The sequence below is a fragment of the Trichoplusia ni genome, chromosome 8 (assembly GCF_003590095.1).
Source record: "Trichoplusia ni isolate ovarian cell line Hi5 chromosome 8, tn1, whole genome shotgun sequence".
In the NCBI taxonomy this organism is placed as follows: Eukaryota; Metazoa; Arthropoda; class Insecta; order Lepidoptera; family Noctuidae; genus Trichoplusia; species Trichoplusia ni.
Window position 1 is genome coordinate 10,447,484 of NC_039485.1, and position 22,357 is coordinate 10,469,840.

General features: G+C 34.8%; 1 protein-coding gene and 1 non-coding gene across 2 annotated transcripts; both read left to right on the forward strand.

Annotated features, from left to right (window-relative positions):
- The first annotated feature begins 1,083 nt into the window (after window positions 1–1,083).
- On the forward strand, window positions 1,084–1,156 carry Trnav-aac. The gene has a single exon. It is a non-coding gene; the product is annotated as a tRNA-Val (tRNA).
- Window positions 1,157–7,756: 6,600 nt separating this feature from the next.
- LOC113496548 (peptidylglycine alpha-hydroxylating monooxygenase) lies at window positions 7,757–21,846 on the forward strand. Its single transcript, XM_026875804.1, has 9 exons — window positions 7,757–8,214; window positions 13,713–13,770; window positions 14,390–14,477; window positions 16,328–16,403; window positions 18,237–18,363; window positions 19,839–19,887; window positions 20,535–20,680; window positions 21,077–21,266; window positions 21,483–21,846. The coding sequence occupies exons 1-9, from the start codon at window positions 8,101–8,103 to the stop codon at window positions 21,640–21,642; spliced, it is 1,008 nt and encodes a 335-aa protein (XP_026731605.1). The 5' UTR covers window positions 7,757–8,100; the 3' UTR covers window positions 21,643–21,846.
- The last annotated feature ends 511 nt before the right edge of the window (window positions 21,847–22,357 follow it).

Genomic DNA, 22,357 nt, shown 5'->3' on the forward strand with positions numbered 1-22,357 from the left:
TTGACTATGAATTAGAATAAAGCCTCGATCAATAGAGAGTAAGACCATATCTACTAATATAACCAATGCGTCATTAATATCGGGCTCCCATATATTACCACGATAGCGCTGATAACAGTGATAACAGATAATACGGCAATACTTTTGATAGTTCAACGTAATGGCAATTATGATAAAATTTATGATACATAGTAAACAAATATATTATGCAGATATTTAATAATATTCAGGCTATATCTGAAGTCCCAATGGCGAATTTATTTATGATCATTCCCATGATCGTTGAGTTCGCAATTCACCTATTTTTATAGTAAAAATCGTGAGAGTAATTCATTATTGAATAATACAATATGAAACTACGTGCTTAATTTATGCATATGAATATTTTATTGTATTTGCGACACTTTCACTGAATTAATATACATATTTTATATTCGTTTAGGAATAGTTCATTAAAATAAATTCATTAAATTGTACACAGTTTTTAATTTTGTATTTACCTTTAATATTCTGCTATGTAACTGATATTATTGATTATAAATTTATGTTTCTGTGTTTTCTAACACTTTTACATACATTAAGATGATATAAAATTCCCGTGTCACGATGTTAGTTACTGTTCTCCTCCGAAACTGCTACATAGTTCGCCGAGACAGCTAGTAAGATGATGAAATGTATCCACCCACATTTGCGTTTTTTTATATTCACTTCAAAATGAAATTATGTTATTCCCAATCGTTTTCAGCACTTAAAGACAATTATTCCATCACTTACGGCTAATCTTAATATATATAAATCTCGTGTCACAATGTTTGTCCTCAATGGACTCCTAAACCACTTAACCGATTATAATAAAATTCGCACACCATGTGCAGTTCGATCCAATTTGAGAGATAGGATAGTTTAAATCTCAAGTTATAGTCGCAATTTCTTCTAAACACGCGGACGAAGTCGCGGGCAACAGCTAGTAATAAGACAAAATTCTAATCGCGATCGTTTCAAGTGAGTGAAAGGTGTCCCACGTAACAAGTTTAAAAATATAGTCAGTCGTCAGTGTGTCACAATTTCGTCACTGGTATTTAAGTTTCCGTGGTGTAGCGGTTATCACATCTGCCTAACACGCAGAAGGCCCCCGGTTCGATCCCGGGCGGAAACATAGCTTTTTGCGATTTGTTCCTTGCAAAAACAGTTTTGAATAGTCAACGAATAACTTTTTTTTTTGGATGGTCGACGACCATGAATCAGACAACTATTTTTTATTATTTATATAAAAAAATTGATAGAAGTTGCTACCTTACAAATGAAAGACAGGACTGTCTGTGACTAAAATATACTGCTCAAGAATAAAATATCTTATGGGGACCAATAATAAAAATAAAAACAATTCCCTATTCACTTTTAATACCTATTCAACGAAATATAAGAAGTCGAAATCAAATTTATTCTTCCAAAACATGAAAAATATCTTTCAATTCACAAATATACGAGTTTATTAATATTTTCCCGAGCGTTATAAGCAACAAATACATCTAAAGGCCTCTTGCATAAGCCAATCAGCCGTCAAAGCAAACACATTTCTCAAAATTGGGGTACCCAACTACAATATGGAAAGTCTGGCGAAGCGGAAGGGACATTCGGATTTCCCTAAGTCCAAGTTGTTTATTTTTTAACGGTACATTACATTTTGTAACGGTCAGCGATTGATGTATAAATATTTGGAATTCGATATTGCTTGGTTCGGTAATTGAATAATATGGTTGAATTGGTTTCAATAATAGGTTGTTTATTTGTTTGAGGTTAAGACTTCCAATCAACATAAGTACAACGGTTTTACGAATTAAAATCATTTCTGTTCTGAGTCTGTTCTGAGTTTAATTTCTTCAAAAACACTTTATTTTTCCATTAGAATAAAAAGGCAATTACAAAAACAACGGGAACCTTGTTAACTGCCTAATGTCTAATTACACTACCAAGCTTTCAACGACGAAAACACAGAACAACAAAACCTAGAAAACTACCGCAAACGACTTTTTTATCAACCCGTAAGGAGAAATAAACAAGAACTTATCCACATCACCACGCAATTAGCTGACCACAAAACTCCGTAGCAATGTCCTCCAAAACGAACTAGTTGACCTACTGACCCTATGTTCACAAGTTAAAACCTCTATGACAGATGTTTTCACGGCAAAAATTGCCACAGGACACGCATGCACGCGAATCGCTAATAAATTGTCCAATGCACATTAAATATAACAAGTCGACCGGCGTAGAAATGTCCTCGAAAAAAACACTAAAGGAACAGTAGGCCAAGTGTTATTGTGTGTTATTTTCTGCTCTGTGGTTTCGATGAGAATGACCTTGCCTTGCGTGACAAGAGGAAATTGTATTCGGTCACCCAAAATAACTTAATTAAAAGGGTAAGATATCGGGTTACTTCCTTAGTATACACTCACACACAATTATTTGCTCGTATTTTTTTTATATTTCCACAGAGTGTTGTAAATTAAATGTTTGTTCTTATTCGCTTTTCCTTGAGAGACAACATAGCTTCGCTTTGAAGTTTTTCCTTATTACACAATTAGAAATTCAAATGGTATTAATACGGAAGAGAGAAATTCAGACGGGAGTTAAAAAGCTGGTTGTATCAGGTTAGACTCGGTCAAATCTAAGCCTACTTTTAGAATATTTTAAAACTTACTTAAAAATATCAGGGATCGAATTTGAGGCTTTGCAAAAGCTGTGAAAAGGACACCCAACACCAATTATTGCTTGCAAAGCAGAAAATTTATCTCCCACTGTTTAATAAAACTTGCAGTTGTGGAAGAGAGATTCCGCTCTGCCCTGTAAAGTGCGCTATCTTGCTTCACAACTATTACGTACCTTGAAGTTGGTAGTAGGCTCCAAGAACTTACGCTTGAATGAAACAGCCTTCGACAAACCCTCATAAAATCTATCACCAAAAAAAATAAAAGCTTCAAACCACATGTCCTATCTCTCATCGCACCCTCAATCGTAGGGGCTTTCTTTATTGATAAAAATGTTGCCTATCGAAGCATTTCAGGGGTCCGAATGCAGTGCGATTGCAACCAGCTGATATGGAAGTTGGTATTTTGATTTTTTCCACTTGAATTGTCGAAGGGTAGATACAGTGGAGTATGGTGAAGTTAATAAACGTTTGGCGGATTTAATGAAATCTTTCAAATAATTTATTTAGATTTGGTTTCGTGTACCTACTAACCGAATTTAGCTGACATTCAGTCATAATCAGAAACCCTTAGTGTGAATTTGTTTTTTTGTAAAAGTGTTAAAACTTTCCAAGCAACCAGAAGACCTCCACCTTCACCGTACGACCAAAATAATAATACTGCGGGTCTGGAATAGAGAAGCCGCTCTTCAAGAAAATTCCAATAGACATACTGGTAAACTTTTAGCAGTCTCAAACGAAGACTGACAAATCCCCAAATCATACGGTAATTAAAAAGGAAAAGAATTTTACACAACCTTAAACAATATCCGTCAAACTATATCTTGGAACGAAAATAGCTCAAAACCGCTTTACCCCTTACCTCGCACCAACGGATGGACAAATTTTCATAAGCGGAGGGAAACAGCCGGAAATTTTTTGTTCCATTCGATGTCCAATAAATAGCTTGTTACCATCAGCCCTATTTGGCGAGTGGTATGCCGCTGGGCAATTTGGGGATATTTTAACTAAGGGGACGGTTTAGCCAGTAGTTTGTTATAATATCGGAAGTAAAATGACATTTAGTTCAAGTGTTAAGAGGAAAAGTTTGGTGTGAGATCATATTAAATCGTAGGTAAACGATTATCACGGTAATAATCCTTTTTGATTTGAAGATTTACGAACTTGGATTCGAGTCTAAAAGCACTACCTACCAAAAATTACCAAAACCCAAATACAATCTACCAATGATGTCGGTCGTAACTACCTTGCCGCCTCCACAATTAGCACCATTTTTAAACTATTTCATCACTCATGTAGCTCGTGATACGAAAGTGGTTAACAAAAAAATAGAAACTTCGACATTCAATGGTTTATAGGTTCTCCTGAATAGGTTGTAACACATCCCACTTTCCTTGAGATTTATAACCCTCGTTCAAAGGCCTACCTCATACACGGAAAACCTTCACTTTCCAAAGAATTTTTAATTTTATATTCATCGTTTCCCGATCATCGTAAAAATATCGATAGAGCACTAAAGGTTGCCGTTAACCGCGTTACCCGAGACGTAAATCAGGTTGAAGGTCGAACATACGAGAGGGTTGATACATCGCCGATACAGGCACGTGATTTGTGTTGTAACTGCTTTGGGGCACAGATGAGGAAGAAGACAGAAGCCTCATGACCATCCAGGTAAAGGTTGTACCTATTCTTTCTTTCTTTTAAAACAATACTTCCGCATTAAGTAATTTGACCCTGTATCGCAGGGGATTTCATAAACATCCAAGTCACAAGCTTGTCCTACGCGAAGAACGAACCCACGAGACTTCGCGCATAGTAGGTTTGGCGTGGTGACCTCAACCACTCGGCTGTCCATGTATCCAGTAGCTGGATTTCTGTTATCGGGATTATTACTTATATTATACCGAGACAGCGTTTATTTCATTCTACAAACAGTCCACTCTTTAAAAAGATTTCAAATTTTTCTCCCTGACATTGAAAAACTGATACCAATGATGCCTGCAGTAATATCATATGTATTTTATCGACACACTATTAGTCCATACACCGAGAAACCAATCAACATTTTTGGCTGCATAAAGAAGTTTTATTACAACAGACAAGAAAACTGCAAACATTACCTACTGCACTCCTTTTTTTAAGAAGATCAGAATCAATTTAGAAACAAATAATCTTGGTATTAACATAAAACTTGAATATTTAGTCTGTGGTCGAGTAGGTATTCCCAAAATGTTGAACGCCGTAAAATAATATCATTCTATATTTCTTCCTTATCTCGGCAACGTACTAGGAATTGATTCTCGCAAAATTTCCCCGAGGACGATCATTGCTGTGTTACGTATGAAGGTCGCAATTGAGTTGTGTCCTTCTTAATATATCTGCTACGTAAATAATATATATTATCATGAAATGGCTTTCGAATACCAAGATTAATAATTCTCGGAACTCTATAAAACTGTCATTGATGATGAACTTAATTGTAACTAAGAAATGACACTTTGAATGGTGAAGATAAAGATAATTATTTTTATAGTTGATTAGATTAATTTAAAGAATAGATTTTTGCTTACGCCTGATGGTTGTGGAAGCGTGACAGTGCTATACACGCGATAGAACATCATCTCTCTTTCACATCAGCAATAATATTAGGTACTCTAAGACGTGGTAGAGGGTCTCCCTTTTGGTTCCGGTTAGCTACTACTGCTTCTACCCTCAGCCAACAGGCCGGTATTATAATCAAACTTGCGAAACCATCGCGACAGCGATATTGCTGTGAAAATGATATCAAGTCAAGCCTTTCTTTAGCGGTATTATTTCATGACATCGCGATCTTGATGTAAACTGGATAATAGCTCGACCAGAGAGAAGCGTTTAATATTTTCGAACAAATAAAGTCCTGAAAATATATGTATACCTTGCAAAAAAGCATATCTCAACCTAAGTTTAAAAGAATAGAACAAATTCTACACTCAAAAATCTTGGTATTCTTGGCATTGCATAAAACTCCTTTCATTCAGATCAAAGACGATCCTAATCTCGCGCTTTAAGTTAGTGTCAACTGAATTTATGTTTAAACGACCCGCTCAAGGCATTTACTAAGGAAAATCTATAAATATTGGAAGAATGTTGCACTCTTGAAAATAAATGCGTCTAGAACGTTGTTAAGTCTAAATGGATTTTATTAATCTCTGAATACCGAGCATTGACCTTTTAGATAAAAATGAGTAAATATTTAGATTGTGGTGAAAATTATCCTTGGATTGGAGTTACTTAAGGAGGCCTTTTCTTAATGAGACAAGTAAGCCACACATTCCCGTCATTACGACTCCTGTAATCTACAGTGAAATCAGCATAGGAAAAACGATTGATTGTTTTGGAACCTACACCAAATTAAACAGAAACACTGAAAGCTAGATAAAAAGATGCTTAAACTTCATGTTTTAGTTAGGTATATGGTTCACAACTTCACAGTTGCAGTTTTGTGAACACGTCATCATGCCCACACCATTGACGTTTTATCATTGTATTCTGCCATTATTGGAGAAGGTTTATCAATAGTTTTATAGACACAAAAGGCACAAAGCTAACACGTTAAGAATAAGAATAAGAATCATTTATTTGCCATAAACTATACATACATATACACGCAGGTGCATGCATGTAGGATGTCATTACATCAGGTATGTGCTTAGAAACACGTTCTTTCTAGCTATTTTTAATTTTGCGACCTAAACAGTTCGACATTTACCTACTTTACTACTTATACATATATATTTACCCAGTTCAACTGCCAAATTTCAAGATAACCGCTATTCTGTTTCACGATGGAGGATTCCTTATCACGTAGTTTCAAGACGTGTGAACAATTTGTATCAAATAAAATGATAGGCGTTTGTATTTCAGAATCACGCCACAGAAATTTATTTGAGATCGAATGATTTGTGTTCGATCGCATTTTGTTTGTTTTGCGGAATACACAGCGGTTTTTTTTTTTATGACACGCTAGTCCCCATGTGCGGCGAAATGATCTGAGGTCAAAGTTGCATAAAGCGGCTTACTTAGATATCTAAGCTATCAACTATCAAGCTATATTTAGGGCCTTTAAAAAATGGTCATCCTTTAGTCTTTTATTGTTTCTTCGTTACAAGTGAAGCTTAACCTAATCTTTTAAGATGTAATTTAAAAATGAAATCCAACACTAAAGCTAAACAACTCAGATACGATTTTTTATCCCTTAATTTAGACTTATAGCGACGAAATGCAGACATGAAAAATGTTTTGTTTGGTCGCCGCTGTCAATTTATTTTGCTCAAGGAAAAGACATTTTTGAGAGAGCGGTGTGAGACTAGATGGTAAAACTGACTTTCTAACGATGGATTGAACATGATACTTCCATTAGCAAGGAAAATTGTTATGGCTGACTACGTTAAAACAAAATAGTTGGTAGGTAATGTAGGTATAGGTACACTGTAGGCAGGTAGTAGGTATGTACCTACAATAAAGTAATAATTCTGCTATATATCGATACCGATCAGTTCCATTTCTCATAGGTTCCACTAAATAATAATTTCTTAAACAGCTTTAAAAAAGAATTAAGTACGGAAGTACCAACGGTAGCATAGAACTGCTTCCTTCTTAGTTTTCTTTGCATACAGTGACATCTGTAGGCTGTATCTTGTACTAATATGCTGTAGTAGTACGTTCATAACATTCTGTTAACAGAGGGCGCTGATCTTTGGTTTGTTTTACTGTTATAAATAACATGTAAACAGTACTACTAAAATAATTGTAAATATTAAATCGGTGCTTAGTTATTTATTAGTATAGTTCCTATAAAATAATTAAATGGTTTCTTGAGTTTTTGAACGTAAATGTCAACTCAGTTGAGTTTCGGAACGAAACTACAATACCAATGTCTTTTTTTATAATACCCTATATTTTTGTCAAAGATTTTGGCCAAATCTATTATTTTGCATCATTGAATTTATTAGTAAAAAAATACACAGTGTACATTACGTTCATCGATAGATGATCAATAACTACAGGGAAGAAAACTTATTAACTGCTACAAAAAATGGCTAAATTCTACCCTTAACACAGGGAGTATGATTGAAAGTATAGCAACACTGCTATGACGTTAGTAAACTTGTTCGCGAGCAGTATTGATCGAGTTTATTTGCGAAGTTATTTATACAAACACTTGTCGCTTCTGAGATCAAACATGTATCAATAGTGAAGCAACGCGGCAGTATATTATAAATTGTGCAATATCTAAAACAAAATAACTGATCGTGAACCTGTCGTGTTATAATTCAACAAGTTCAGTACTAAAATAGCTTGTGCGAAAAGTAAGCGGCCGTGACTTAAATTTTGAATTTTCGTTCGAATTTTAAATGATGTTTAAATTACTATTTTCCGTATTCGCCACGCTTAGTTGCATTTTATTTGCTAAAGCGCTCGAAGTTGATACTTATGATTTTCTTATGCCAAATGTCTGGCCACACAGGGTAAGTACAATATTATTATTAAACATGTTTTTCTTCTAACATCCATTTATTTTTTATAAGTAAATCATAAACTTGTGATCATTCCTACACCTTTACAAAATCATACCTTAAATGTTTAATTGCTTAGAGTTTAAAACCAGTTTGTAATAGCATGCATTAAGTTAATAATATAACTAATCGAAAAAATATTTATGTTACTTTTCAATTCGTAAAATACGTACATACGTACAGATGCTGTATGATTAAAAATGCAGCACACTGTGCTCGGTTTAGTCAATTACAATGAATTTATTATTTATTATAAGGTTCCAATTGAGCTAAACTTTGAGGGAAAAGGGTAATTTCCCTTTTCTCACTCAATTTGCATAAGCACTAATGAAATAATAAAGATCTGGCAGTATTTATCCCATTTAAAAGTAAATTATTGTTACCCCTAATTTTGTCATTTTAAGCCCTTGCCACTATCACAGGATAGAGCCTTGTGAAGAAACTTGTGTTGGTGTTACTAATTCTATTTCAGAATCAAATATGATATTTTGTTTACAAAATGACTCCCGCAAAAAGGAATCCAATCCTTGTGACACAGAAGGTTTCACAAACATACAAATCACATGCATAAAGACACCAAGACTCAGAACAAGCATCAGTGCATTACAAATGCTTGTCCTACGCGGGGATCAAACCCATGACAGGTCATGCTCAATGGGTTTGGCGTGTTGACCTCACCAATCAGCTTTTTCCCATCCTTCGACATCCTAGAATTCACCTATAACCTTTAAAAATCCACTAGTGGAACAGTTTCATAAGCAATGCAACTCACTACATTACTTTATTGCATTCAATGACATAAGGTCTGAGGTGGTAGAAATTAATATAGCTACTGTCCGGTTTCCCCATTGGACAACGACTATGACTATTTAATTAATTTGAGTCAAAGCTGATTGTGAGCTTGATCTACGAGTTCAGTATTTTAGAGAAACCCAAAACCCCATCTTGAAGTTTCAATATTTGAGAGCTTTCAGTTCAGTTCAAAAGCCTTTATTTATCTCAGATAACATTAAATTATTAAATTACATGCCCCGCAAAACCATTTAGAAGTTTTAACTTCATATCTTTTTAAATTGTTATAGCAAAGACATAAAATTTGAAATTTTAATGTCATACGTCAACATAAAATTCCCGTGTCACGATGTTAGTTACCATACTCCTCCAAAACGGTTCGATCGATTTTTATGAAATTTTGTATACCTATTGGGTAGGTCTGAGAATCGAACAACATCTATTTTTCATACCCCTAAGTTTTAAGGGATGCTCACACTAAAAAAAATAATTTATTTCTCGGACGAATTTTTTTGTTTTTATTTTTTTATAATGGTGCATTGAAAAATACATGATACAACTAGAAATAATTTATCAGCCAAAACAACGTTTGCTGGGTCAGCTAGTTTTTATATAATATTGTCTTAGCTAAATACACGAGTTTTTGAATTCGTAATCAGATCATGCTCAATAGGGTTGACTGATTTAAATAAAAATTTAAAAGAAAAGATAATATTAAGAAAAATATCTAGTTTTTAGTTGATGGTAACATTAAATGAACAGCTAGTTAAATTATATATCTGGATTGGCATATAATATAACAATTTTTTTTTTAAATACTTCCAACTAGTTTTAAAATCTATTTGTTATCCTGTAAAATATGTTACAAAACAAGTTTACCTACATAAATAACACTTTCTTTCTAATTAATTGATTATGGTAAGAAATTAAGCAAGCCAGTTTTGGGTTTAAACATTAAAATATTCTGTTTATAATTACTTATCTTCAAATGATGAGTACCTATTCAAAAACTATTATTATTCAAATTCTTTGAATTTTAAGTACCTTAATCAGTGTTCCAATTTTTAACAGCTATGTGATATCTTATGTTTTTTTTTTTAAATTTAAATGTGAACGTCACCCGTTGTTGTAACAGTGCACATTCCAACGTACCAGTGTTTGCCCAGTATAAACCAAAAATGGTTTTTCGAAAATCGGCCTTATTCCTGTTATATTTAAGCTAATACAGTATTTCTTTAGTATTCTTAAATCGAACGTGTATAACGGAAAGCAGAGTGTATAAAACAATTGATCGACGAATTTCGATCGTTAGTGACTTCCTTGGCGCCGCACTTACTCCTTTACCTTACTCCAAGTGGGCAGTATAAAAGTCGCAAAAAGCTTTTTGGTTTTTATCAAGGCTTAATAATATCTTTAACAAAACAAACATCCATATCAGCACTTGAATATTATATCATGAGTTATATTTGATGCAACCACTTCAGGATTATCGATCTGAAAGCTATTACTGATATGTAAAGGTCAAGTATTGTGTAGGCGTATGTACTGACTGTTGCGGGTTGGGCACGGCTTCCTCTTAATTTGGGAACATTATTCTCGTAAAGTCTGTTCACGTCTCATTCGTTGTCGCCTTTTGCCAATTAGCTTCGTCCAACGAAATGCAGCTAAGCTCAAACTAGGTACCCGGGCGACAACGTCCTTGCAAGAAAGCTTGTAAGGCTTTCTGAGTTTTGGCTATCTGTAACGATTTTAAAAGATCTACAACTGACAGTCGACACCCACAGCCTAAAATGCCTTCCTTAACACGGAAAACCCCTTTTGCATTTTTTTGCAACAATGATGTGATCAGCTTAGCTGTACGTACTAACTAAGTCAGTAAGGAGGATAAGTCGGCAAGTAATATATTTAAACAATGACATGTGTTGAAAATTGTAAGGTGTAGGTGGTACTCTTTATTAAAGGATAAAATTCTTCCAATTTAAAAGTGGTAATTAATCGTCTAAATTTCTGAGCTTATTAAAAACAAACTACTAATAAAAAAGTACATCAGTTGACATTACATTTTCTGATGTATAAAATAATACAGCCTTTCAGCATCCAGGGAATAGACTGGAATATAACGTGACCTAGTTCAGCTGCCTGCAAGGTAAGTTTGACACGGTCCCTGTTAATTAGGACGTCCGTATTCAATAGAAACAAGGACTCTATTACATATGGCGTAAGGTTAAGTTTATTTTTACTATAATTTGTTCGCGATTCCTTAAGATACTTTATTTTGTTGAGGGTTGGAGGATTGTAAAACTAGAGTGGACTTGCCGTCGTTTCCACATGTGGAACTTCTTAAAGCATTTTTTAGCTTCCCCGGTCTGCAACTTTTTAAGATTTAGGTAATTATGTCTTGTTAACGTCAGAGATCTATAAAATTGTTGCGGACTCGTAAAAGAGGCTAAAACTGAAACGTTAGCGCGGGGAAGTCTCAAAGATATTCTATTTATAGATGCGACCTAGTTTAATTTAGCATTTGATCGGGTTTTGCGATCGAGTAAAGCCTTCTTATAGTAGCCTTTATAGTCTGTATTTCCTCGTGTGATGCAATAATGAATTAACGAAGAAGCCATTCAATAAAATTTGAATTCAAATGAAAATCGATTGCAACTAGAAATATGTTTGCACCTACAATTTCAATAATAAGACTCTTAAGGACCTTACCAACAAATTTAGGTAATTACCATTGCTATTATAGTCCCTAGTTTTTCTAATTATCTTAATTGAAAATCGCAGTACTAGTATCTACCTCCTCAATGTTATCATCATAGCTGATGGCCTTGCATTGTGACTTTATCGGACATGTTTGCTTCTTTTTAACAACATTGACCAGAGACTATAAGAGTGGTAACGTAATTTCAGGCAAAATTCTGGAAGATGTAAATTTTCGACTAGCTGTTTCAACTATTTTGTTTCCTTTCCCGATTCCTACATCTCATAGGTACCCGTAGAGTAAAAAAAAAACATCGCTACAAGCGGAGATTACTTAATCTAGTCTAGATATAATATCGAACCCATATAAGCGATTTTGAAACCAACAAACATATTATATGATTCGTTCGATGGTAAACTTTGAACTTTACCCGCATGTAACTGAATGGTATTGGCGATCGATCGGTCTCGAGGCCGATCAACGCCTACATTAAATTGGTTTAATAGCTGTTTGCGATACTGTCATTGATATCAGAAAAGCTTTGTATACTGAGTAAACAAAAACACTATGAGTATTACAAAATTCAAACAGGCTTCAAATATAGCAATCAAGGAAAGAATCAGATTTAGTCTAGATTGAGTTCGGAAATACGAGTAATAAACACACCTGCGCCAAATCGTATACGTAGTTTTTGCGGACCATCAACTGACTTTATGATCTTAATGCTGATTACTCAATCGTTGAGCCATCATTGAATAACGTGTTCATGTTTGTCTACTTGCAGCTCTTAATACGAACAGCAAAACAGTGCGGTTTAAACATAACTAGTTTGTTGGCATAGTTACAATATTTGTCATCTTGACCGCATCGGGATGCAACAAATTTCGACCTTATTGGAGCTAGTCAAATTACGTTAGTTTTACCACAAACTTTTTTTAGGAAGCCTCTAACTTAAGTTCTTCATCCACGTCCACGTCTTAGTCCACTGTTGGACAAGGGCCTCTCCCATGGCACTTCACTTAGTTTGATCTTTGACTTTCCTTGTCCAATCTCTGCCCGCTGCCCTACGAATATCATCGCCTCTTCAGTACTTACTGCATCATAATTAACGACGTTTATCGGAATTGCTACAATGCACGCTTTTAGGAAATGAACCTATCTACTCCTATTGTTTAGTTCAGTGGTTCCCAAACTTATTTTGTCTACTGCCCACTTTGAGAATAAATATTTTTTTAGCGCCCCCATTTTTTCACCTGTTTAAAAACCACTATAACTTGAAGTTAAATTAATTAATTATTGTGACCTATATAATATGTATATTAACGGAGAATTCTAAACGAAACTTTTATTATAACCCGCAACTTGAAACCTGAGTGCAGTCTGTAGGTAACATACAATCACAACGTCCCCATTTTCTTTCTGGGTCTCTTACCGCCCCCCATGAGACCTGCAGCGCCCACAAGGGGGCGTTATCGCCCACTTTGGGAAAGACTGGTTTAGTTGATCTAGGTTCATTACGTAATCTGGTTTGTTTACAACACGTTCTCGTATGGTCTAGTAAAGTCTAGTAGAATGAAACGGTCAACAATTTTCGCCGCTAAGTGGTTGTCGTACTCCTACAAGGGAAAATTTCCATTATGAATTCCCGGGGTAACCGTGTTAGGTCACGATTTATAAATAGTCTAACCTCTAATATAAATTGTCTTATGTAAAAAAACATATTTAATAAGCGTAGACGTGTTAATAAGAGCCACTTATAGACACACATCACGTAACACTATTGCATCAACTCTCATTCATGAATCTAGTTCTGTTAATCCACAGTGGTTTTAAATAAACTCATATGTATTTTTTCAATGTTAAACCAATGACTATTCCTTTTATGCTACTATATTCCACAGAATTCAAAGATTTTTGTGTTCGCTGATGGCGTTTGTAAAACGATTCTCTTTTGTTTCAGGATGAGCTCTACTTATGTACGCCCATCAGGATTTCCCCGCACAACAATTACTACATAGGTTTGTATATAAATGATTATAAGCAAACCACATAAATCATCACTCATCGTTCGTTCGGAAGATATACACCGACTCACTGAATACTTTGCAAATCTTAGGAATTAGGGAGTTAGAAGTCCCTATATATTTAAGGGAGCTTTAACTTCATAGAAAACAGCTTTCTTTCTAAAGTATATATTTTTTGAGTTTCCTTCAAGTACTGATTTCGTCACGGAAAAGTTTTAAGAATCGAATGGATACTTGTTTTCGAAAGATTGCAAGAAATCCACCAAGCTGTTACGCAATTTATAAACTCTTACACAATTTTCATATTATTATACTCTCAGGATTTCATACGATCTTGTATAATTTCAAGCAATAAAACATATACTCATAGGTTTTGTTTATTTCAATCAATGACTTGGAATTTTCATAGAACTCAATTCAATGCACTCATTTAAAAAACAAACTTCAAGCGATTCATTATTTAAAAACTTTTTATACCATAATTATGCTGCACCTTTCAAATCTTTTGCTGTTTTAGTTTGTATGGTCAGCAATCTGGACACAACTTAATATTTTTCGTCCATATTTTAAAACCCCTTCGCTGCGTGCCTGAAATTTATACATTTTTTTGCAGTGGGATTTGAACCAAATGCTACTATGCATACTGCTCACCACATGCTTCTGTATGGATGCTCCGAACCAGGGTCAAATGAGTCCGTTTGGTGAGTCTTACTTTGTTACACACTAAGTAAATGAAACAGATGAATAAGCAACTAGCTGATCCCAATTAACAAGCAGCGGTTCCGTGAAAATTAGGAGGTCCTATTCAGCTAATTCCCGGTGAGGCTTAATTCCTCTTTAACCGAAATTGTTTGTTGCAAAGCGCAGAATTCCTAATAGTAGGGTTGCATTATGATTTTCACTGCCAAGAAGCCTAAATGGATGAAGGTATTTGTTTTCATTGAGAAGTTGGGTCTTCTAAAAATTTGTTTACCTACTTACTATATTTTTCATAAATTTGTTTAATTTTGAGAGAAAAAGCAGGAAAACATTTGGCAAATGTTTGTTTGCGCTATCTTACCTGAGTCAACGGTTTTACCATTCGTGACTAGTACATCCTACAGCGTCCAAGTTCTGTTATCAGATTAGAATAGAGAGATGCCGTTTATTCACAAACATTTCTTGAATTTGCTTTGAACTGGAGACTTATCTATACGATTTATGAGTTAAATGAGGTTTTAGTATGTTTCCTCTAAGACAGTCTCTAAGGAATTAGCTTGTTTACTTAACTATGCATACTTGTGCGGATAGACCGTATGTAGATCAAGTACGATCTATTTTGCAAACGTCTAACCTCTTTGGATGTGTGAATGAATAACAAGGCTAGGGTTTCCTTTGCATATTGTATTAGCTTGGTGGCTAGAGGCTTGTTACGTCAGACAGAAACGAAACTATCGCAGTCTTTCTAATTTCTTAGAAACGTTGTGTTTTTGTGATTTTGACAGCAAAAATCCTTCTCCATGCTCTTCCTAAAACAGTTTGTTTTTATTTTTGATTGTCATTCGGCTTTGATTCGAAACACAGTTTTTCCGGAATAGTTACCTACTATCGAATCAAAACAAGATCCAGCCGGTCTAGCCAAGTGACATTTCTACAAATGCTCATATACGGGACCGAAATTTCATTTCGATAAGTGACATGATATTGACTTGTCATTTCCCTACGTTCGAGCGTATTTCGTTGACGTTTACGATTGAAACTCAACTTGATTCTGTCGGAAACCTACTACTTTTAACGAGAAATACAACTGTGGCAGTACGTTGCAAATTATGACTGCTCATTTTGTGTTTAAAATGAGGTTAGCCCTTTGTTAGCTGGTACAGTCAAGGTTTTACAAATCTAACTATGTAATGACTGCATGACTATTGGAAAATATTGTTTCCATTAAGGTTAATTTTACTCATAGGAACTTCGAAAGAAATAATTTCTAAATGGGGATTCGATTCATGAACAAAAATGTAGTTATCGTTTTGCCGATCCTTAAGTCATGCCTTATATAAGCAGTTTGTATGTAGAACCTACACACCAATTTATTATTTTATAGGTACCAAGGTCGTCGTTATCGCCTACAATGCAGCTTCTATAATTCCTTGCAGAACCTACTGGTGTTTTTTTGCGATTTCATTAAATTTTTTATCGTTAAGAGTTACAATTCTCTCTCATTCTGTATTCGGACTCAAGTCGGACAGCAGTCAGAACTTTGTTTATCTGTCACCATTTCAGACCAGTACCACATTTTTAATTGTAAGATTGCGCTAATCGCAAGCATTTAAAAAAAATATTCCCTTGCAAACTCCATGTGTCATAATCTTCTCTTTCGGAGTCGATGGATGACTCATTCTAGTAAAGAGAGTCATCATTGGCATTAGTGTAGCCATTAAACCCGCCATAGATTATTTTGACCTCTACTGCAATCTTCGGTTCGAAGAAATTTGATGCATCATTGCCAACTATGTCTCAAATTTCTTCATCTATTGATAATTTAATCAACTCTATTTGTTCCTTTTTGTAGGAGCTGTGGTGAGATGCATAGAAATGAAGTCGATGACCTGTACAACACAGCCAGTCCGTGCCGTTCAGGGTCACAGGTGAGTAATAATGATAGTTAATGATGATTATGTAAAACCTCATGCTCAAAATAAAATTAATTTGGGTTTAGTAGATTATTAAATGATTCAACGGTTTATGCGTCGGAGTCTGGCCAGTTCGACTCGCGACCCTTTCGGATTAAAGACTCCAGTTGAATCCGAAACTAGTAGGGCAATCCCGATAAAAAACGCGTGAGTAAACCGGTGCATTATATTCTAATGAATCACCCTCACGTAATTAACTATCGTAGTTTAAATGAATACTGAAAAACAAGTTCGTGTATGGAATTTAATTTCGATTTTTAAGAAAATTTACTACCGTACTTTCAGTAACGGGTTTTGGTCTGATAACAATATCCAAAAACGGTACTTTTTCAGTTTTAAATAGGTTCTATGTTTATTTATTTATTTTATTCAAATTATCATTCCTTTATCTTAATTATTTTTTATTTCGTTATGTATTCGCATTAATTCTCTTAACACTTGGTGTGTTCAGAAAGACACACATTGATTAGAAATTCAAAGAAATTCAATTATATATATTATTTTATTTAAAAAAAAGATTAAAATCTTAAATCAAAATAATCACGCATATTTCAATAATCAACACTGATTTCACACTTAGTTAAGCTAAATTGTGTTTATCGAATTTTTATGTGTGATAAGAAACGAGTAAAATATCGCGGATTCAATTCAACGTAAACTAGCTCTACTCGTTCATGGATTACGTGAACTTCGTATGCGTAATAGCCTTTGCTTTATCGGTTTTTATTTGTATTTCTTTTTCTTGTGGCTTTCACACTGCACTGCGAGCTACCTGCACAAATGTTGCTCCTTCAGAATCTCCTCGTTTTCCGCGATAAGACCGCCCATGCCACTATGTAACTATTCATTTTTATCCAATCCTGTACTTATCAAGATTATTCTAATAATCTATCTTTCTCGCCGTTGGAGCATTAGGCTATTAGCCTCTTAACCCCATGCTTCTAGTATTGACTTATTTACGAAGTCGTAATCTACTATTACGACCATTTTAACACGCCATTTCTCTCAAAGACCACTTACATTAATAAAACTGGAATAAAATTGGGCAGTCAGTAGTTTACTTTCAAATATCATAACTTAATTCTACAATGACTTACAAAGTAAACGAGACAAGCATTAATGCTCTTTAATTGTTTTGCCGCGTATTCTGATAAGCTCACTACAGTTTATGAAACCGGGAATCACCGCGTGCGACCTCTTAAAGGTCAAAATCATGTTTCATTGAAGTATTAATTTTAATTTCGAACCTTATCACTGCTATTTTGCCTTTTCTAATCTTTCTATAGTGTACAATTACTTCAATTATATTGCGAATATTTTTGTACACGTACTTTAAAGATTTTTTCTGCAATCGTAAGTAAAATTAAAGTATAAATAGTAATTTTATAGATGAAAATCTCGGACCATTCTTTCACCATTTTAAAAGTAAAGGCAACCTATATGAACTATCAAGTAGTATCGTCGTTATTTACTATACTACAACGAAGTAGAGTAGTTCTTCGTGGGCTCAAAAATAAAAGGTGTCGATATATTATTAATGACTTAAAAAAATTATCACTTCATCAATACTTACCAACAACGGCAACGGGCAGAGATGGGAAAAGGAGAGGTGAAGATCGAGTTTTATTAATATCCAGCAGTGTAATACACTGCTGGATATTAATAAAATAAGACGGGCTGATAATGACGATGAATCAATACTTTATACTCTAAAATGGTTCTAGCCTTACCAAAAAACACATTCATTTCGACTCTATTTCTTAACACATTATCTTTATAATATTTCAGATCGTATACGCTTGGGCCAGAGATGCTCCCAGCCTGCACCTGCCCAAAGACGTCGGTTTCCTCATAGGCAAAGACTCACCCATCAAGTACCTTGTGCTACAAGTACATTACATGCACCGTTTTCCAGGTATGAACTGTGTTTTATGATTTTTTTATCGTAGTTACCTAACATAACCTGTAATCATGAGTATGATTGCAGGTATAAATACTCATACAATACTGGGGTATTGGTAGTGCTTAGGCTACCTGTCAAGATTCAGAAAATTAATAATGAAGTATATTTGTTTAAATTACCCGTTTCTCCTCTGCAGCCTCGACCTGGTTTATTTGATAAAAAGTCCTGTTCAAACAATAAATACTTATTCAATTTCCATTTGCCTTTCCCCGCTTTGAAAATTCTTTCACGGAACAAATTAAGAATTGTAACAAGGATGTATGTAGGTCTCTACCATTGCGCTCTTTCTCCCTAAATGTTTTACCAAGAATTCACATTATCCAAAGGTAAATCGCTAAAATCCAATATAACGCAGATTAAAGTATCAGAATTGAGATTGCTTGCATATACTTTACATAACTTTCGAGGAGTAAACTTATTCAAGATGAGTACTATGATATAACCGAGTTGTAAAATAAATAAACATCAACAATATGTATAGTTTGTTATGCAATGATGTGTTTGTCAACATCGTTACAAATTTAAAACATATTGATCACACATTGCAACAGTCACAAACAAATTTCTTAAACATATCAGAACAGCCTGTTGGTCTAGTGAAAAGTTATCCTGAGTGCTGTACCGGAGGTTGTAGGCTCGATGCCCACCCAGGAAAATGTCTGTAAGATGGGCATGATCATTTGTTACGATTGAGAAGAATATTAATAAGCTCATCAGTTGTCTTGTTCTCATAGTACAAGCTTTGCCTAATTTGAGTCTAGATGGCGTTATGTGAAAGCTGTTGAATATTATATAATTAAATTCAATATGAAAATACTATAGGGACAGATGACAAATATACAGGGATGAACAGAGTACCCATACATACCAAATTTCTATTACTAACATGGACGCGAATAGAGTGGTTTTATGTAAATATGTTTTGATCATCATTTTTACCTGGGTACTGACCATATTACTTGAGAGTTTTGGCCTCGCTTGTCACTGTGAATGATTGATGAAGCACACCTTAGTTTACGCGCAAACTTTCTACCCTTACACCTAATATTTTTTGTATATTTTTGCTGTTAATATCTATACCTACAAATATATTCGTGTTTTGTAATCATGTCAGTATTTGTACATTTAATGTCGAGTGTGTCCAGGATACAGCTTGGCAGGGGAGATATTAAATAAAAATTCTTTCCTGTCAAGAGATAACATCATGAGAAGAGACCCGGCCCTTTTAAAGGCATGCACGGGGACACAGGTCCAACATGCAGAGGCCTTGTTGAACATTTTAATCTAAGATGTAATGGGGTATCTACCCCATTTCTTTATTCTTAGCATAATTACTAATGATTTACTAATTTTTGTATAAAGATTATTGTGTAATAATATGTAAAAAGTATGCTGCGCTTAACTAACACGATCATTATTGTTTTCAGAGGATAAAGTCGACAACTCGGGTGTTTTCCTGAAGTACACTAAAGAACGGTAAATATTTATTTTATTATTTAACACTTACTCATCGTATTGCGTTACAATTTGGTCTTACTGAACAACATAGGATGACGTAATGTAAGAAGTCCGGGTCTGACAGCCAGTGGGCCTAATAGAATGCCCTAATAGAGGCTACGTTATTGCCTCTGCTTTAAAAAGAAAACGACTTCCGCGCTAAAGAATTCCATCTGACATTACAGTCACTTCCACAAGACACTCAAACTCGGAACAAGCATTCGTAGATCACAAAAATGTTTGTTCTACAACTCGTATAGTTGTTTTGCGTGGTGGATTTTACCATTCGCTTTTTGTGTAGTCAAAACAATGGTCAGTAGTTGGATATCGATTATTACAGCCGAATGATTGTCGCTCTCACTGGTTATTACCGAAAAAATATCGGTCGCCGCCGTCACCGGTGCCCGAAATGGAAGTCTTATAACTGTGCCATTTCTGGGCAACAGAAACTTTCCATATGAATAAGGTTAGACCACTGATCCTGACAATACAAAAATTTAACATTTTAAATGGTTTATTATTCAGTATTTATGTTTCATTTAATAAAATTTATAAAACAACATATCAACAAAATAGGCTTTACCTGTGTGCGTGTAATATTCAATATCAATAAAATTCATTTGTAGCATGCTGCGCCAAGCCGGCGTGATCCTGCTGGGCACAGGCGGCACCATCCCGCCGAACCGCGTCGAGCAGATGGAAACTGCCTGCACCATCACTGAGGATAAAGTTATACATCCTTTCGCCTACCGTACTCATACTCACGCCTTGGGTAAGTTTTTTTAGGCAAACCAAAAAAAAACAATCTTTTAAAAGGCATCCGAAAGTGATTCGTAGCACTCTTTGTCGATGAAGAGAAAAATCAAAATCTATTTATTATACGTCGGCTAAAAGGAGTACTTTTTGAACGTCTAAGAATCATTTATACTTATGGACAGCACCCTGTATTTAGAAAGCGTCGAAATTCTTGAGCGTCTTTGACCTCATCTCCAGCTTCAAATAGTACAATTCCAAAAATCAGTAGACGCTTTGGTTTTTCAATACACTATTATTTATCAATATGAAGAAGAATGTCTTTATCAATACTCACACAGAAGTAGTATTTACATTAATAAAACTTACCTTCATCAAAACCTACTACCAAAACTAACTCTTTCAAACCTTTCAGGTAAACTGGTAACAGGCTACGTGGTCCGTCAAGACGACAACGGGGACGTTTGGACCCTCCTCGGCAAGAAGGACCCGCAGCTGCCGCAGATGTTCTACCCCGTGGTGAGCAGCCGCGCCATACAGAGGCATGACGTGTTGGCCGCCAGGTGCACTATGAACAACACGCATGATTATCCTGTTAGGATTGGGTGAGTGCCTGCTTATAGTTGCTAGGGGATAATGGACGGTAATTTTATAAGGATAGAGTCGAAAATGAGGAATGGTTGCTTTCGTTAACTTTATTTGTACAGACCCTCCTTTGTACAGATTAAGGTTCGCATTTTACCGTGTTTTCCGATTTTCTGAGTTACGTTACACCAGTTTATTTAATTACATACCTATCTAACTTAATATAATAATTACAGAGCAACAAACAAAGACGAGATGTGCAACTTCTACCTAATGTACTGGGTTGAGAACGACACTCCCCTAGAACGAAAGTATTGCTTCACCAGTGGCCCGCCCTACTACTACTGGGACCGAGCTCGCGAGGGACTCAACAACATTCCTCCCGCTTTTGTCTAAATGTACGACAGACATTGACGGCTAACGAACGAATAACAAAACATGTGACAAAGAAAAACGGCAACGGACCACGCATGTAAATATTAACGTCACTTTTTTTTCGTATTTTTTTTTAAGAAGCTTGTTTTTTTAAAGTGGAAGAAAAAATACGCATTGGTAAAGGACCACGATTTCAGACGTTCATTATTTTTTTCTTTTTTGACAGTTTGGTTTGGAACTTTTGTTCCGGGCTTAAGAAAAAAGTATTTATTGCTATAAGTATGTAGCCTGTGACTCATAATGTTAAAATTTTGAATAATGGTGTTGAAATTGAATATTAAAATGCCAAAGCAACAAAAATGTTGACTTATTTAAATTATATTTAGCTCAAAGTGTTTGTCGACAGCTACAATCTAATATTAATTATGATATAATTAATAGCATATTATAATAAGGAAAAATGATCTTAAGAAAATATCAAAGCATTCCACTTTTAAGGCTAAATTTACAATTTTAATTTATTTCATATTTACATTAATTTTTGACGTTTATTTTATATTTTTTCTAAAACGTAGTTTTAGTTTTAGTTGGCATTTATAATTAATCTTAAAGTGTTGTCGAGCGCATATTAACAAAATTGGGCATAATATTTTTCGCTAAAAATAGAAACTTAATTTAATATTTTTACTGTATGTATACACTTTCATTTCTAGTCATGAACAGTATAAAAGACTTG

Bases quoted from the DNA above. Each gene is read 5' to 3' on its own strand.
- LOC113496548 (XM_026875804.1), top strand. From the start codon at position 8,101: ATGATGTTTAAATTACTATTTTCCGTATTCGCCACGCTTAGTTGCATT. The intron at 8,215-13,712 runs GTAAGTACAATA...CTTTTGTTTCAG, and splicing joins CAAATGTCTGGCCACACAGG to GATGAGCTCTACTTATGTAC. The intron at 20,681-21,076 runs GTAAGTTTTTTT...CAAACCTTTCAG, and splicing joins TACTCATACTCACGCCTTGG to GTAAACTGGTAACAGGCTAC.